The sequence below is a fragment of the Puntigrus tetrazona genome, chromosome 22 (genome assembly GCF_018831695.1).
Source record: "Puntigrus tetrazona isolate hp1 chromosome 22, ASM1883169v1, whole genome shotgun sequence".
NCBI lineage: Eukaryota > Metazoa > Chordata > Actinopteri > Cypriniformes > Cyprinidae > Puntigrus > Puntigrus tetrazona.
In genome coordinates this window covers 7681247-7699461 of record NC_056720.1, presented here as the reverse complement: position 1 = coordinate 7699461, position 18215 = coordinate 7681247, and the positions used below count along the sequence as shown (strand labels likewise).

General features: G+C 34.5%; 1 protein-coding gene across 1 annotated transcript in view; it reads left to right on the top strand.

The window, feature by feature from the left end:
* The window catches only part of lrp1ba (low density lipoprotein receptor-related protein 1Ba), a 228098-nt gene that overhangs the window by 190424 nt on the left and 19459 nt on the right, over nt 1-18215 (top strand). The window contains 15 exon segments of the mRNA XM_043222495.1: nt 2106-2212; nt 2298-2445; nt 4849-4958; nt 6320-6452; nt 9948-10070; nt 11229-11351; nt 11900-12040; nt 12145-12279; nt 13932-14051; nt 14733-14915; nt 14918-14973; nt 15065-15288; nt 15362-15468; nt 16437-16553; nt 17359-17532. Coding sequence (XP_043078430.1) covers nt 2106-2212; nt 2298-2445; nt 4849-4958; nt 6320-6452; nt 9948-10070; nt 11229-11351; nt 11900-12040; nt 12145-12279; nt 13932-14051; nt 14733-14915; nt 14918-14973; nt 15065-15288; nt 15362-15468; nt 16437-16553; nt 17359-17532 — 2001 coding nt within the window.

Sequence of the window (18215 nt, the reverse complement as noted above, 5' to 3'; positions counted from 1 at the left end):
TTTCTTTCTTTCTTTTTCTTTCTTTCTTTCTTTCTTTCTTTCTTTCGTTTTTCTCCTGCATGTTTGCTCACTGTCTGTTTTTCAGTTGTTAGTTTACTTTCTTGTGTCTTATGTTCTCTTTTATCTGCCATTTGTTTGTTTTTCATAGTCGTTTGTTTAGTTAATTCACTTGTTAGATCCATTTTTCGTCCTTTCTGTCTTTTGTTTATTCGCTTTATCGGTTGTTTATTTTAATATCTTCGTCTGGCGGTTCATTCGCCTGTTTTGTCTTGTCTATTTTGTTCCGTTAATGCGTCTTTATTGTTTGTTTGCCTTTCATTCGTTTGCCAACTCTGTCCTTCCTCTTGTTCTTTATCTCTTCCTCCTCCTTTTCCCCTTTCCTTTGAAGTTGCGCTCGAACCTACTAGTTTGTCAGAAACTTTTGACGCTGCACAACCTACTCAAAACAAATCAGCGCCGGTTTAAAGCAGCTGTTGGCTCAGCATTATTTACTAAAGATCAACATTGTCTTGAAGGTTTCCCAGCTGTCACGTCAGACTTGTAGGATTCGTAAACTGTGATATTATGTGCAGTCGGTCTCTCTACCCCTTTTTTCCTTTCTCTCAGCCTTCCGCTGTCAATCTCTCCATCTCTTTCAATTAAAAGTGAGCTCACGGATCCCTCGCTGATCTACATCACAACAGACACTAATACAAACGCGTTATGTATTCAGTATCAGCGTGCAGCATTTCCCTAGAGCCCGTTTTTTAACAATCTTAACGAACACAGGCTACTGAAGGGTTCTTGTTAGGCTTGAGTTTACATTTTAGAGTCTGTTTGTGTACAAAAGGGGGTTTCGCTTTATTGGGAGACCATCACAGCAGATATTAATCAGACATTTGTTGACATGTAACGTTCCTTAATGTCAACAGAATGCTCAAAAGGGACCATCAAAAATAGGCGTCATCACAAAAGGTTCTGTTTTTGTTTGATTTCACTCTATTAAGGGGAAATATGACTGGTATATGGTCACGTATTAATCTAGAGATGAATCCCTGCTCTGATATGTGTGTGTGTCCAGCTGTAATATCCAGGTGTGTTATCTGGGTGGCAGTGAATCGAGGCAGAGGATGGATTTCTTTCCCTCTGCTGGATTCACCTTGGGAGCCTCACACAGGAACATCACTGGGAGGATATAAAGTCGTGATGTCAGGGCAGATAATCTGCAGAGAGCCGGAGCCGGATGCAGAGAGTCTGATAATAGAGTTAGAGGAGGGACACGGCAGCACTCGCTTCTTGTGTCTGTTCTCGCTCTTTCTTTCGTCGATAATGAAAATGAATTTGCGCAGCTCATCAGTGAAGCTCATCATGTGAATTCACGCACCTGATGGCATTACAGAACCGCTTTCACTGACAAAATGCACATTGCATATCAGCCGATGATTATCGGTTCATCCCTATTTTTTTGTATTTATTGTACTTGTTTGTTCCCTGTGTTTCCTTTTATGTCTGTCTCTTCTTAATCTTCTTTCTTAAACCTGCTTGTTTATTTGTTCCTACGTTTTTTTTTTGTTGTTGTTGTTGTTTGTTTGTTTATTTTTCTTTGTACATTTCCGTCTTCCTTTTTTCCTATTTAATGCTTCATTTTTTATTCATTTTTTATTCGTCTTTAATGTGTCTTTCTGCTTTCGTGGTTATTTTACCGTTCCGTTTGTTTTCTGTCATTCATCCGTTCACTTGATTTGCTCACTTGTTTGTTTGCTCGTTAGTTATTCGTAGACATTTTTATTTGTTTTGTTCACTTGCATGTATTCACTTCCTCGCCTTTAATTGCCGTCGTCCGTTTACCAATTCTGTCTTTTCCATCTTTTTCTTATTTACATATAGACTCATTTTCTCATTTTCACATTTTCTCCATGCCAGTTCTTTGGCTTCCCGGCAGGTCTTACCCGACAAAGTCTGGATGCGTCTTCCTCTTCATAACAATACCAAAAGAGAGAGAAAAAAAAGCATTTAGCCATTTGTTTGTTGGCTTTACTGCTGCCAAAAGCTTCTTTGGCTTTCACAGTCCTTGCTTCCGATAATAACAGAAGTCCAAAATCTTTCTCTCTCTCTTCTCTTTTCAGAGCCGGTAACGTGCAATTCGAAAAATTTCATCTGCGCCAACGGAGAGTGCATCTCGTCGCGTTTCCGCTGCGACGGCGACTTCGACTGCACCGATAACTCCGACGAGGTTTCGAGCACCACATTCGTCAACTGCTAAAAATCATTCGTCTGGTTCCTGTTAAGAGTGCTGATCTCCCTAAGTGTGTTTTCAGAGAGGCTGCGAGAGCCACTGCTCCGAGGATCAGTTCCAGTGCCTGAATCATCTCTGTATCTCAGTCAAATGGCTCTGTGATGGACAGGAAGACTGCAAAACCGGGGAAGATGAGGCCAACTGCAGCCCTGCCAACACTGCTATGACAGGTTAGCTGCTTCCACACGCTCTTTAAATAATGCAAACGGATCCAGAACCGATCAAAGCTGTTCCCAGACAGCTAGCTTGGCACTCCCATAATCACATGTCGCCGAGCGGACACCTTTTATCCGAAGGGAATCGCGGGCCTGTGACTACACAGCGGCGACTGGAGATCTCTGAACGACCTCAAACCCTGCCGCCTTCATTTATAAGCGCTAAACTACTCCCGCTTAAAACGAACAGCGAAACGACCCCGCATTTGTCATCTTTGTCACCTCAGGAGTTTCATTGCGGGGAACGGCTTGTTCTTCCCTCAGCGATGGACTCCTTAGAGTCTAAAAGGGCTGCTTAAGTACACTCGATGTGAGTGTGGTACACCTGCAAACACTCCGGCCCAGTTTATGTTTTAAAAGAGGCTGCTGTAAAGAAGCGTGTCGTCTTTTGTGGCAAGTATTTATGTGCACCCTGAACATCTACCTGTGATGCTTTCAGTTCATTTATATAAGGAGGCAAAATATCGTCCTCTCATCTGCCTTTTCATCTATTCCTGAGGAACAGATGGCAAATCCACTTACTCTAGATGGATTTTCAATATTCACTTCCTCTGGGACGTCAATAGCAAGCTACGCTCCTCCCCGGAGCTGTGAAGTCAAATTAAGTCAAAAGTTGTTTTTTTTCTTCAGTGTAAGTCATTATCTCTCTATCTATCTATCTATCTATCTATCTATCTATCTATCTATCTATCTATCTATCTATCTATCTATCTATCTATCTATCTATCTATCTATCTATCTATCTCTTTATCTATCTATCTATCTATCTATCTATCTATCTATCTATCTATCTATCTATCTATCTATCTATCTATCTATCTATCTATCTATCTATCTACTTATCTATCCATCTATCCATCTATCCATCTATCTACTCATCCATCCATCCATCCATCCATCCATCCATCCATCCATCCATCCACAGTAGAATGTTTTACATTTTATTTAATATTTATACATTTTATATTACATATTTATTTAATTATAATCTATAAATCTATCTAAAATATTATTTATCTATCTACTTTATCTATCCAAATATCCATTCTGAATCATAATGAAATACATTTTAATAATTATTTAAATTGTATTTAAATCCATAAAATCCATCCACATTGTATTGTGTACATCAAATCAGTTTATTACATATTATTTAACATTATATATGTTTTATCATAATAATTATTATTGTATTATTTTTAATTATTAAAGTTACTATATTTAAATCCCCACACACAAATTGATTCTATAATATAAAGATATAATAATTGAAGATATAAGTTAATGTAGTATATTTAAATTGTAGTATATTTTTCATTGCAATTATTATATCATTATATCAAATATATATTCAAAGTAGTCAACATTTGAAGTAGATCAATACCTTTTATATGTATATATATATATATATATATATATATATATATATATATATATATATGTGTGTGTGTGTGTGTGTGTGTGTGTGTACACACATTATAATTAAAGTTGAAGTAATATATTTAAATTGTATTATTTTTCATTACAATAATTATATAATATTATAACATTTAATATATATAAAAAATAAAGAAAGAAAAAGAAAAATCAATACTTTTTATCAGAATTGTCCATTCAAAATACATTCATGTCTTAGAACAAATTTTATAAACTTTTTAATAATTTGATCAACTTTTTTGATCCACTTCAAATGTTATATATATGTGCGTGCATGTGAGTACATACTAAAATGTTCGTGTTTATAGTAGATTGCATAACATGTTGATTTATTTTTAAATCTACAGCTAAAGAACCCAAGAACACTCAAGAACTCAGAATAATGCATGTTCTGAACCTCAGCTTCATCTGTTACTTTAACCCCAAGAGACTTCAAGTGTTTCTCCCTTCTTCTTCTTCTTCTTCTTCTTCTTCTTCTTCTTCTTCTTTTTTATTTTTTTTAAGTTGAGGTCTCCCTGCCGTCTTTCTTGGCCCTGGTCTTGAATATTTCAGAGTTGTGTGCTGTGCTCAGGGTACCCGAGTCCATCCGCGCCTGCACCGCCGGTGAATTATTCTGATCGTAAGACCGCTGGAGATGCATTCAGAAAGCTCTCGCGCTCCCTTTCCATTTTTCGCTTCTTCCCTGTGACTCAGAGCAAGCCAGGGGAATTTTACCCTACGATTAATATTAATGTGGCTGAAAACACTTCAAAAAGTGCAACCTCTCGCTGACCGATGCCGCAGCTGGGTTTATTTCAGACAGCGGGGAGTCACGTGTGCGCTTTCGAGGAGCAGCTTGTCCCGGGACGCGTGGATTGGTGCGTCCTGTTACGTGCAGAAGTTTTCTTGATGTTGTTTTGTGAATTCCTTGTGTCTGCGCAGCTCGGCCGACGTCGTGCGCTCAGAACGAGTATGTGTGTGTTGGAGGAGGCTGTGTGTCGGCCGCTCAGCGATGCGACGGACAAAACGACTGCTCAGACGGGTCTGATGAGGTCAGTTTGGGTGCATGCGCTGAAAAAAAGGGATAGCGCGCTCAAAAAAGAAAGCTGTCATAATTGAATCAGCCTTATGGTGTACCAAACTTGAATGTTCTTCATACAGCACATTAAAAATAAGAGTTTTTTCAATTGTATTCATCAATACGGTGAAAGTCAATGGCGTCCAAAACTTGAAATCTTCAAAAAGGAAAGCTAAATTGTGTCTTTTTGTAATTACTGTCAATATCAGTTCATATAGTTCATCTGCGTTTTGTTCCTGAATGAATCAGTCGTAAGTGATTCGCTTCAAATGCAATGACTCATTTATTAACAGTGACGTTCTGCCCCCTACTGGCAATTTAAAATTCATATTCGAATTTTAAACATCAGCGTTCAGCATTTCTTGTTTAAAATACCTCCATTGAGTTGATTATATCTATATAAATTGATTATATCTAAATAAAAATTCATATGCAACTTCTGCAAAGATTTATTTTCACAATACTGATTTCATCAGCCTAAATGTTAGAATTAGAATTTGCTACTACTCATAACCACAGTAAAAAAAAAAATTGGCATTTTATTATTATTATAAGTAAAAAAAAATTTTATGTTTCATCAATACAATAGACGTCAGTGGTGTCCAAAATATAACTATTTCTATATCTTGTTAACTCTGACTATTTAATAATAAAAATAAAAATAATAAAAATTATGTCATCCTTTCCTTACTCTCAAGTACTTCCAAATCTGCTGAACACAAAGATATCTTGTTTAGTTTACCAGGCTGGGTTTTTGGGTAACCATTATTTTTTGGAAGTTAACCAAAAAAGTCTGGTAACAAACTTTCTTCAAGACGTCTTCCTTTGTGTTCGGCAGAACAAAGAAATTCGTACAGGTCTGGAACTATTCGAGGGTGAGCCAATGATAACGGAATTGTACTTTTTGGGTGAGCTATTCGTTTAAGATCTCGGCGTTGCTCAGTATTGCTGCATAGTCTCTTGGTAATAGCAGGCCTTTTCCTCAAGACTGCGCTCTGTTTTCTCTCAGGACTTTGCTTTAATTACACCCTCGCTCATAATGCGGTGTCAACAGTTCAAACGAGTTTGCCTGTCCTAATAAGGCCCATTAAAACAGACCTCTTTTTCAAAAGCCCCTAGAGAGCCGAGGCCGCGTTTCTTCCATGCATTATATATAAAAAGCAATTTCAGCTGTAGAAAAAGATCAAAGGTCATTGCTAAAGAGGACACGCCTCTTAATTCAACCAATCATTCAGTTGAGTCATTGAAATTGACTCGAGCTGTGTGTGTGTGTGCGTGCGTGTGTGTGTGCATGTTTGTGTGTGCTTGTGTGTGTGCGTGTGTGTGTGTGGTCAGGTGGACTGTATCCGGGACTGTAAGGAGGACGAGTTCCTGTGTCGGAATCGAGCACACTGTGTTCCCTCCCGCTGGAGATGTGACGGAGTCTCCGACTGCCTGGATCAAAGTGACGAGGACAACTGTGATCAGGGTAACTCCCCAGATCTGTTACTGAGCAGCAGATTTCTACTTCCCAGCATGCTTTGCATGGGATTGAGAAAGTAGAAATGAAGTTTTATCTAGATCCGTCTATTTATCTTGTTATTTTTTTAATATGCTAAGTTACACTTAATCTTTGAGTTGATTTTCAATAAATATGTACATATGTAAAATGAATAATATAATGTACAATACAATTCCTAATAGAATCATTATTTTTAACAACAATAACAATACTAATACTACTACATCTATTACTACTGCTACTAATAAATTGTGCACTCGTGATGTATTTTTTGAGTGTGGTTATAACTAGCATTCGAGCTAATTAATGATTTAACATATTTATTATAATAAAATTTATGGAATCAGCATTTTTTCACAGGTTCACATATATACATATATATATATATATATATATATATATATATATATATATATATATATATATATATATATATATATATATATATATATATATATATATATATATATATATATATATATATATATATGTATATATATATATATATATATATATATATATATATATATATATATATATATATATATATATATATATATATATATATATATGTGTGTGTATGTATATATATATATATATATATATATATATATATATATATATATATATATATATATATATATATATATATATATATATATATATATATATATATATATATATATAGATAGATAGATATATATACACATGTATACACATATATACATATATTATATATAATTATAATTGGAATTTTGTTTTTGTTTTTATATATGCATAATAAATACACACACACACACAAACATATATTATATATTATTGTAATTTTTTCTGTTGAAAAATAATAAAAAAATGACTCATAATACAAACAGGGCTAAACTAAAATAATAAAATGATTTTTTTCTGAAATGCGTCCTGTACGTTATCTTCACTACAGGTCTGTATATATTTATTCAAGCGTTATGTTTTTTAGTGCCAAATATTGCATAAATAGCACGTTAAGTAAATGTAAGCGTTACATCAGCTGTAAAGGCGCACGACCCAGAGTGACAGACGTGTGCGACAGGCTGACGTATTCATGCCAGTGCCTTTAAATTTCAGTTTCAACCCGTGACAGACTTGAGGGATTTTCACAAACATGATCATCAGAAGAATACATTACGGCGGATCAGCCGAAAAATCCTCAGCCTCACGAGAGAAGTCATTTCTCCAATATTTGTGAAAATTGGCGAGGATGAAAGGTTCCCGGTTGCCACTTGATATCTGACAAGCGACTACATGAAAGGCCTAATTTCAGTGTTTTGAAAAATTGCGCTCGTTGATGTTGTTGCGAAGACAACGCCGGTCGTCCCACACCTGCGGCTCTTTGGAAGTGTTTGCATCAAAGATGAAGTCCTGTTTCTAAACGTCTTATTTATTTATTTGCCATTTTCTAAATGTCGTTGTGGTTATTTTGAATTTCTCTTCAGAGTTGGTGTTTTTTTTGAGACTGCACTGAGTCAGTGGACGAGTATTGACTGGATTGACTGGAGTATTGACTGGGGTTTATTGTTTTGTTTTTTTCACAATCAGGCGTCTTTGATCTTTGTCTAATCTTGATGGGGATGACGTTTTGGATTTAGTGCTCAAGTAAATCTGGAAATATCATAATGTTTCCTGTTATAAATAAGTCATATATTTGAATTAATCAAGCTAAGTTAAACATTACACATAAAAAAGTGTGAAATTCAGAATATTCAGTTCCTAAAGTGATTTATTTATTTATTGCATAATAATAATGATAATAATGATAATAAAAATAATAATAAACCATTATCTTATTGATTTATTTATTTATTGCATAATAATAATAATAATAATAATAATAATAATAATAATAATAATAATATCTATCTGTGATTTTGGATTTTGGTGTAAAGAGGTAAAATGAGGAAAACTGACTCTAAAAAGTAAAGTTATCCCTTGTTTTCTATAAATAAATATTATTATTATTTTTTAGGTTTTTTAAAAACATTTAATTATATATTTGATTGTTTCTTTTTATTTGCTTGCTTTCTTGACTACCCTTGGCTTTCTTGTCCCAAATAAGCAATTTTAGTATACCTCAATTTTCTTTGATTTTTATATTTTTTCTTATTGTATTATTTATTATCTAGTCTAAATGTCACTAATACAAAAATTTGATTTATGTAATTAATTTAATTAAATCTAAGCAACTGTGCATTATTTCCGTCAGTGTTATTTTTTTAGCTATTTATTCGTCTTTTTGTTTCATTTAATTATGAATATAATATATAATTATTTTCATAGCGTCGGGCATAAAAAGAGAAAAGTCTAAATAAGAGAGGATTTTGGTAATTTAATTTTCTTTCTTTTTATGATGTTCCATTTTTTTAAAAACAAATATTGATTTTAAGTGGTTTTAAGTCATCTGCTCCTTCCTCCCCTCTTTCTTTTCGTCTTCTTGCGATATTTATGTCCATTTCTGTCGAACACCTGCTAGAAAACTCTCAGGCCTGACGACAAAGAAACAGGGCTCAGGGTGAGAAAAGCAAGGAGTATTTTCAGAAAAAGCAACGCTCTTAGTCTAACAGCCTCTTTAAGGTTATAAAAAACACGCTTTCTGAACTCCGAGCCAAACTTAGTCCTTTAAAAGCCACCGCAAAAACGGATCTCCAGTCATTTTATAGGTTACAATCGCTCTTGTTTTCCCCAGATGATGCTTTTGCTTTGACAGCGCCTGTAATGCCCGCGCTTCACTGTACCTGAGGAACTAAACGGGCTCCGTAAATTTCATCATCGGGGTTTATAAAAGCTTTCGTCGCGCTGGGAAAAGGACTTAAAATGTCTTTTTGAGCCGATGATGATTATTAAAAGCATCTCAATGCCAGATGTGGTTTATTTATTTATTTTTTTCAAACAACAAAAAGGGCTTTGAAATACATCTTTACAGATGGCTTGAATGGTTAGACGTCTTATAGAAATCTATATGACGGCACAAATTGCTTCGGATACAAACCCAATGAATATCTCCTTACAATGACGGGACACATTCATGTGAAAATAACACGCGAACTCCTTCATTTAAATATTTAACTGTAGATTAAATGCATATTTGTTAAAAAAAACTCAAAATGCTCCAAGAGTGTCCTTGTGTGGGAAAGTGCGAGGTTACGGATTAAATTCAATGGCGCTCAAAGTCTCGTATTTATATATTCACAAACTTTCTCTGAATGAGGTGCAAATTAGTGTCCTGTTGCTTTTTTTTTTAAAGCAGCATGAGCCCAGACCTCCTTTTTTTTCAAGTGAGAATTATGCATATATTACACTCTTAAATTAAACAATTAATGTCAATAAAACTGACGAAAAGCTTCATTCGAGCGATGCTTGTAACTCGCGTTTTAGTTCAAGACAATCAGTCGCGAGCAAGGCATAGTAAAGAGCGTGATGTTTTGTTTGCAGGCTCGTTGGTTTGCCGCGCGGACGAGTTTGTTTGTAACAACACTCTGTGTAAGCTGCTGGTCTGGCTGTGCGACGGGGAGGATGACTGCGGAGACAACTCAGACGAAGATTCAAACATGTGTGGTGCGTTTATGAAGCCAGGCTGTTTAAAAACATTCATTTAGTTTGTTGTTTGTTTGTTTCTTTTTTTTTTGTTTTTAGTTTCGATTGATGTGCATGTTTATTTTTGTTTCCTCTTAATTCATTTAAAAACATTCTATACTTATTTAATTATTTACTTTTATTTAATTATTATTAGTAATTTAATTATTTACCATTTTTTCTCCTACATGTACAATTGTTTTCTCATTGAAGACGCATACAATTAATTAATTCACTAATTAAAATAAATATTTATGTATTTACAATATTTATATGTTAATATTGTTATAGTTCTTTTTTTATCATGTGTGCTAAATTTATAGCTAGTTTGCTGAGCATGCTTATTTTTCCCATTGTTGTTTTGTTTTGTGTTGTTTTATTTTGTTTGGGTGTTTTGGGTTGTTGTTATTTTTGTTTTGCTATTATTTTCATGTAATTAATATTGCTTAATTATTATTATTATTATTATTATTATTATTATTATTATTATTATTATTAGTAGTAGTAGTAGTAGTACTATTTATGTTTTACTATTTATACTACTACTACTTTCATAATAATAATACATTTTCTATTAAATATATAATTTATTAAATAATTAATTTATAAAAAAATCAATAAAGTTTTTTTTTTCAGAACAGATGATTTGTCATAGGCACTCGGCTTCCCCTTAAATTATTCCCCTTAAATATTAAATATTTTTTAAACGTTTTTTTTTTTTTCTGATTGTGATTTTCAGATGAAATGATGACATTTCTTTTGAAAACGTTGAGCATGCCGGGTTAGAGCGTTTGGTTTAGGGGAATCACTGGCTGGTTTGAAATGGGTCACATTTATAAGGTCATGTGAGAATGACCACTCAAAAAAAAAAAAAAAAAAAAATCAATACAGGACACTTTGACCATCCTGAACACACATTAAACCTGACACTGCACACCTGAACTGTAGTAAACAGCGATTTTTCTCTGAAAATGGTTTTCGCTGTAGGCCTGGCAGTAAAATGTCTGAAAAATTGCTCTTGGAGCACTTTACAAACACTTCACCAACGGTTGAACCGCACAAACCACTGAAGAAGAAAAAAGATCACATCTGTGATGAAAAACGAGGTTATGATTGCTCTGTATATGTTTTGACCTACAGGAAAGTTGCCATGTCCTCCAAACAGACCGTTCCGCTGCAGGAACGACAGAGTGTGTCTCCGGAGCGAACAAATCTGCAACGGAGCGAACGACTGCGGAGACGGTTCAGACGAAGGAGACTGTGGTTAGATGGCGACTTCAAAATGAAAACGTTGACATTAATCGCTTACCTCCGTGTCGATCCAAACCTATAAAAACTTTGTTCTTCTTCTGAACACGGTTTAAGATATTTCGGATGGAAACTGGGATTGACTTCCACGTGGTAAACACTGTCAAGGTCCAGAAAAGTATGAAAGACATTGTCAAAATAGTCCATCTGACATCGGCGTTACAAGTTTTCTACATGTATTTATGCTTTGATTTGAACAACTTTTAGTCTCCAAAATGGCGCTACAGTGGTGAATTTTTTGAATAAAGTTGTTGTTTTTGTTTGCTTTCCGAACAAAACGTATTCTCATCGCGTCATAAGGTTATGTTCGAACCACTGATGGCAGATTGGACTATTTTTGACGATGTCTTTGCAGACCTCGGCAGTGTTATTGACCGGGAAGTCAAAAGCCTCATCCAAAATATCTCAAATTGTGTTCCGAAGACCGACAAACCTTTTACCCGGGGTGAGAGATTAATGACGAATTTCCTTTTCTAAATTCTCTCTTTCCGTCTTTTCTCCAGCGGAGGTGATGAAAAGGCAGAGGCCGTGCGGAAAGACCGAATTCTCCTGTGCCAATCACCGCTGCATCCCGGCCGAGCTCCAGTGCGACTTCTTCGACGATTGCGAAGACGGCGGATCGGACGAGCGCGACTGCAAGGCATGTAAGTGTACTTCCTGCCGTAATCCTTCTTCCTCGGCGTTGGGTTTCTGTGTTTTGTGGAGTGAAATCTTTACAGTGTGTCATTTTATCCCCCGGGGGTCACAGATTCTGTGGATGGTGCGTGTCGAGGACGGGCCGATTTGTGCGGAGACGACGCTTTCTGCAACCACACCAAGACACCTTCAGTCTGCCAGTGCAAACATGGCTTTCAGAGGAACCCAAAAAACAAGCAATGCGAAGGTAGACAATTTGTACAGGAAACACCAAGACGGCAATTTCCATTCTTCAGATATTCAGACTTTTTGTCATCGTTCAGTAAGATTCCACACACAAATATCTGAAATTTTTTTAATTTTTAGTAGCAATAGTAATAAAAACAATAATATGCACATCAATAATAATACTAATAATAATAATAATTTATTATTATTATTATTATTATTATTATTAAATATGTTACAATTTCCAAAAATATTATATTTAATATTATATATTATATTCAAATACTATTATCAGTAGAAAGATACGTTTTGTGTAAATATTGCAAAATAATAAGATTATATATATATGTGTGTGTGTGTGTGTGTATGTGTGTGTGTGTGTGTGTGTGTGTGTGTGTGTGTGTGTGTGTGTGTGTGTGTGTGTGTGTGTGTGTGTGTGTGTGTGTGTGTGTGTGTTTAAAATTAGGTTTGTAATAATATAAATAATATTGCATATTAATAAACAAATACTATTCATAATAATAAATTATAAACAATAATTTATATTAATAAATTAAATCAATCAATCAATAAATACAAATTATGCTATATATTAATTTAAATATGTTATCAGTAGAAAGTCAGATTTATTTTTATAGTGTAAATATATATATATAGATATAGATATATATATATATATATATATATATATATATATATATATATATATATATATATGTATGTATGTGTGTGTATGTGTGTGTGTGTGTGTGTGTGTGTGTGTGTGTATAAAATATAGGTTTGTATTATTATAAATAATATTACATATTAATAAACAAAGAATACTATTTATAAACAATAATTTATATTAATAAAATATTACAATCAATAAATACAAATTATGCTATATATAAAAGTAATATTTTTAGAATTTGGCATTTTAACAATTAAAAAAATATATATATATTGACAACAATGCTAAGTAAGGTTATATGAAATATTTAGTATTAACGGCGTACAACTTGAATATTAGTTTATGTAGTTACATTTCCTTTCAAAGTAATACTGTGCTGTCTTTTCTTGTCTCGAGTGCTTTGAGAATTACTGTTATATATTTCATAGAAGCAGGTATTCACATTAATAGCTCTCTTTCAGACATCAATTCTGGGTAGCTCGAGATTTTCACTTGGATTCTGTCGTATGTTGAAGTATGCAGAGCATTTAAAAAACTGAAATGATTCAGAATGGGTCGATTTTTCTTTTCGTCAACAAATCTTTCAAATATCGATCGTTCTGTGAAAGCCTTCCATATCTCTTGTTTTATCATTTATAGCCGAATACTTTTGGTAAGATAATGCAGCGGTGCTGCTTTAACATAAAGGACATTGGGTTTGGGAATTTTGTGTTAAAATGCAAAGACACAACGTAAATACTCGCCCCCTCGGCTCGTCCCGGTGGATGAAAGGTCTTTTGTACAAAGCCCACAATGCAACAGTCTCTTTGTATTCAGTTCCAGCGCTGGCATTAGACCGCTGGAGGTATGTCAGCCGCCGCTTTAGGGTCGTCTCGCTGAGCGTAACAGGAAGTCCAGAAATCAGCAGGAATAGCTGAGATTCAGCCGGAATTCCCTGCAGCGCTGTTAAAGAGAAAGAGGTGATGATGACGGATGGACGTGTTCCTCTCTTTCCTCAGAGGTGAACGAGTGTCTGCGGTTCGGGAGCTGCTCGCAGTACTGCACCAACACCAAGGGCTCGTACAAGTGCACTTGTGACCGGAACTTCAAGGAGATCGATGGGGAATGCATCACAAAGGGTAATAAAAATAAATCAGTCGTTAATGATATGATTAAATGAAATCAAATAACATGTACACATAACATGGATTCGGTGATATTAGTACTACCGCTTCTTTGTAAATCTCTGGGTTTGGTCTGTTTTATTTATTTTGGGGGGTTCGGTTTTGTTCCTACTTTTGTTTGATGTTGTTTTTGGTTTTATTTTATTCTGTTTGGTTTATTTTTTGCTTTGATCTTTTTAAATGTTTTGCTTAATTTACTTTCTGTTGTTTGTGCAACAAATGTATCGCTTTATTTTTGTTTAATTTTGTACGTTTTTTTGTTTGTTTGTTTTTTTTGCTTTTGCCATTTTTTGTTTTTATTTGTATTTTTTGCTCTATCTTTTTGTAAAATTTTTCCTTGTTTTTTTTTTATTGCCCTGTTTTATGTAGTGTTTTGCTTTTATTTGTTTTGTGGTGTTGTGCTTTTGTCTTTTTGTTTTGTTGTGTTTCACTTTCACTTTCGGTTTCGTTTATTTTTGTTGTTGTTGTTATTATGATTTGCTTTTTTATCATTTAATTAGCTTTTTACTTTTTTACTGTGTGTTTCTTTTTTTTATGGTAATTTGTATTTATGTGTTTATTTCTGTTTTTGGAGGGGAGGGGGCAAATATTAAGCAAACTTTAATTAGTTCTGCACGTATACATCTCTGTGTTTAGGACCAGAAGATCAGGTCCTGTACGTGGCCAACGACACTGAAATTCGCAGCTTTGTGTATCCCTACAACCAAACCCATGGACACACTCAACTGGCCCGAATCTCGGACAGCGCTCGGATCATCGGCCTGGACGCTTTATTCCACCACCACAAGTTTGTGTGGGCCACTCAGTTTAACCCGGGGGGATCTTTTACAAAGACCTCCAGGACAGGAGCCCAATCACATCAACCAGTGGAGTCATAGTAAGTCGAACAATGACAGTTTCCTCACAAACCGTCACGGTAACGTCCCACCAAGCCGGTTTTGTAACTTCACTACGCTTTATATTTGCAGTGTCCAGACTTCCGGAGGCCCCGGGACATCTCGGCCGATTGGGTGACGGGGAACCTGTACTGGACGGATCACTCCCGGATGCACTGGTTCAGCTATTACACGGCACACTGGCGCCGACTTCGCTACTCCATCAACGTGGGACAGCTGGGGGGTCCCAACTGCACCCGGCTCATCACAGACATCGACGGGGAGCCTTTCGCTATTACCGTTAACCCTGTACGCGGGTGAGTGTCTGTTTTTTGGGTCCCGGCTGCTGTATCAGGGAGCGTGAGAGTAATACCCTCCATCGGTCTTTAGGATGGTCTACTGGACTGTGATTGGTGACCACTCTCACATTGAAGAGGCCGCCATGGACGGGTCCTTGCGGCGCGTTTTACTGGAGAGGAACCTGCGTAGACCGACCGGTGAGATTCTTTTAATGCCAGTCACGCTTTTCGAAATATTTCGCAGTATAAAATATATGAAATGTCCCAAATGTTGCGCTATAAAGGAGCGTTTGAGTATACCTGTCACCGTCGAGCATCAAAACCTCGATTTCAGTCAACTGAAAGTGAAATCCATTATGAATATAAAGTTTGAGCGAAACCGTTTCATACGTACAGTATTCCAAGGTGAAATTCTTGCTACTCTTAATGGAAAGGCCTAATGTTGCTGTGGTTTTATGGTAATAGAAACATTTAATTAAGATTTTTTATGAATAAATGTAAGGCAAAGGTTTTCATTAATTCGATCAAGAAAAAGTGATATTTAATTAATAGAAAAAAAATTAAGAAATACAAATTACAGTATTTATTCTAATGTTATTTTTAATGTGGAATATTTTAACAATATTATATATATATATATATATATATATATATATATATATATATATATATATTTTATTATTATTATTTTTGCTTTTTATGTGTTGTGTTGTTTTTTATTCCTCGTTTGTTTTGCTTTTTGTTTGAATTATTTATTTACTGATTTTTACATTTATTTACTTTTTCTTTTGCCGTTTTGTTTTCCGATTTAGGTTTGTTTTTGTTTTTTTGGTTTTGATATGCTTTTGTTTTGTTGCACTTTTTGCTCGTTTTGCTTTCAGTTGTTTGTGTTTTGTCCTTTAATGTTTTTGTCTTCTCTTATTTACCTTTTTTAGTGCACTTCTAGCTTAGTTTTTTTTAATATATATAATATAATATAATAATATTGCCACTGTTTTTAATTTATAATGGCACATATAATTAACCGTTTTATTGTTTTATATTTGTTATAACTATATGATTATTATACATTTCAATAAGAATATATATAATAGTATTTATTTTTCATTTTCTATTTAAATGTATCGCGATAACATTTTATAATAAAATTGTCTGTGTCTTTTCAGGACTCGCAATTGATTATTACAACCAGCGGCTGTACTGGTCAGACTCTGAGCTGTCTCAGATCGGGAGCGTGCGTTTCGACGGCTCCGATCCGCTGGTGGCTGCTAGCAGTCGAGATGGTGAGTTTCTATTCGTCGGAAATTGTACAATATTTTAAAATCAGCCTCCAGTTTTGTTTTTATGTCCTTTAAAAAAAATAAATGAAACAAACATCTTCAAGCGAATCAGACAGCTGCTTTCTAAAACGAGGAAGTGCCTGATTTTGCGACAACTTCATCCGAGAGACAATCGACACGAAACTGGAATATGATGTTAAAAAAATATGCCTAAGCTGATGGGAGTTATATTCTAAACTTAAAAAATATATGTTTTGTTAGGGCAATGCTTTGAAAAAAAATTATATATTTTTTATTAAATTACAAGAAGATCAGTGGTCGATCCTAAACGCTTATTATAATAATAATATTAGCAGACATCAAAGTCATTCAAACCTCGTTTTATCATTATTTTAGGTGCTTTAATCAAAACAAAAGTTGAAATTGTAAAGCAATACCTTTTAAGTTGAACTTTATATCGATGTTTTAATAAATGTTTTTGTTTAGTTTTATTTTGGTTTGTTTCAGTTTGATTCATTTTGTTTGGTTTAGTGTTTTTTTTCATTGTTTTGCTGACAGCATGTTGGTAATAAACTTGCATATGATACTAACTTTTTAGTGCAATTGAAAGAAGTACATTTAGAAAAAAATGTCGTTTCTCTCTACTCATCTGCCATCTTGGATGAAAACTGTCTGCTAGATATATCTTAGAGAGCAATATAATTTTCGCCAGAATATAGGGGGTTTGTTTATAATAGCTTTTGGAGCTGAATGCCTTCTCACAGTCGTAATGAAATTTATCGGGTGTGAATGAATCGGGTTTCTCCAGGAATTTCTCAGCCCTTCCGGATCGACCTGTTTGAGGACTACATCTACGGGGTCGGCGCGAAGCACGACGTCTTCAGGGTTCATAAATATGGGAAGTGGCCCGCCGAGAAGCTCAGTCTGGGTGTGGAGAGAGCGTCCAGCGTCCTGGTCTTCCATCGGTACAAACAGCAGGAGGGTGAGTCTGGAAACGCGGCTCAATGGCTAAAAATGTAAAAGGAACGTTGGAGTTGTTACGTGACGGCAGAAGTTTCATTACTGGTTCTGCGTCTTCCAGAGGACCGTTCCAGCGGGAGATTTCTTGGCAGCCGTCGGAGTTTAATTTCGTGTTTAGATTGTTGAAATCTGATTGGACTTCTCGTCCGCGGCCAGCTAGAGCTTATTACTGTCACATATTACTGTCAAATGTTTTTTTTGTTATGCAATTACAGGCTCTAATCAGATGAATGAAATGTTGTTCTGTTAGATTTGCAGAAGGGCCATTGAAAACACGGAGCCTCTGATGTGTTGAACTTAAAAATTAAATTCAATTATGTAACGTTTAAATAACAAGATAAATGTTACAAATCTTACGAATGACATTTTTGTGCATGTGTAGACATTACAATTATCATTTATAATAATTGTAAATTAATATTTTATTTTTATGTTATTTGATTTAAAGATTTGATTTAAAATAAATTGTGATTTTATATTTTATTGTTATATATACTGTGTGTGTGTGTAATATATATATATATATATATATATATATATATATATATATATATATATATATATATATACATATATATATAATATACATATATATATATATACATATATATATATATATATATATATATATATATATATATATAT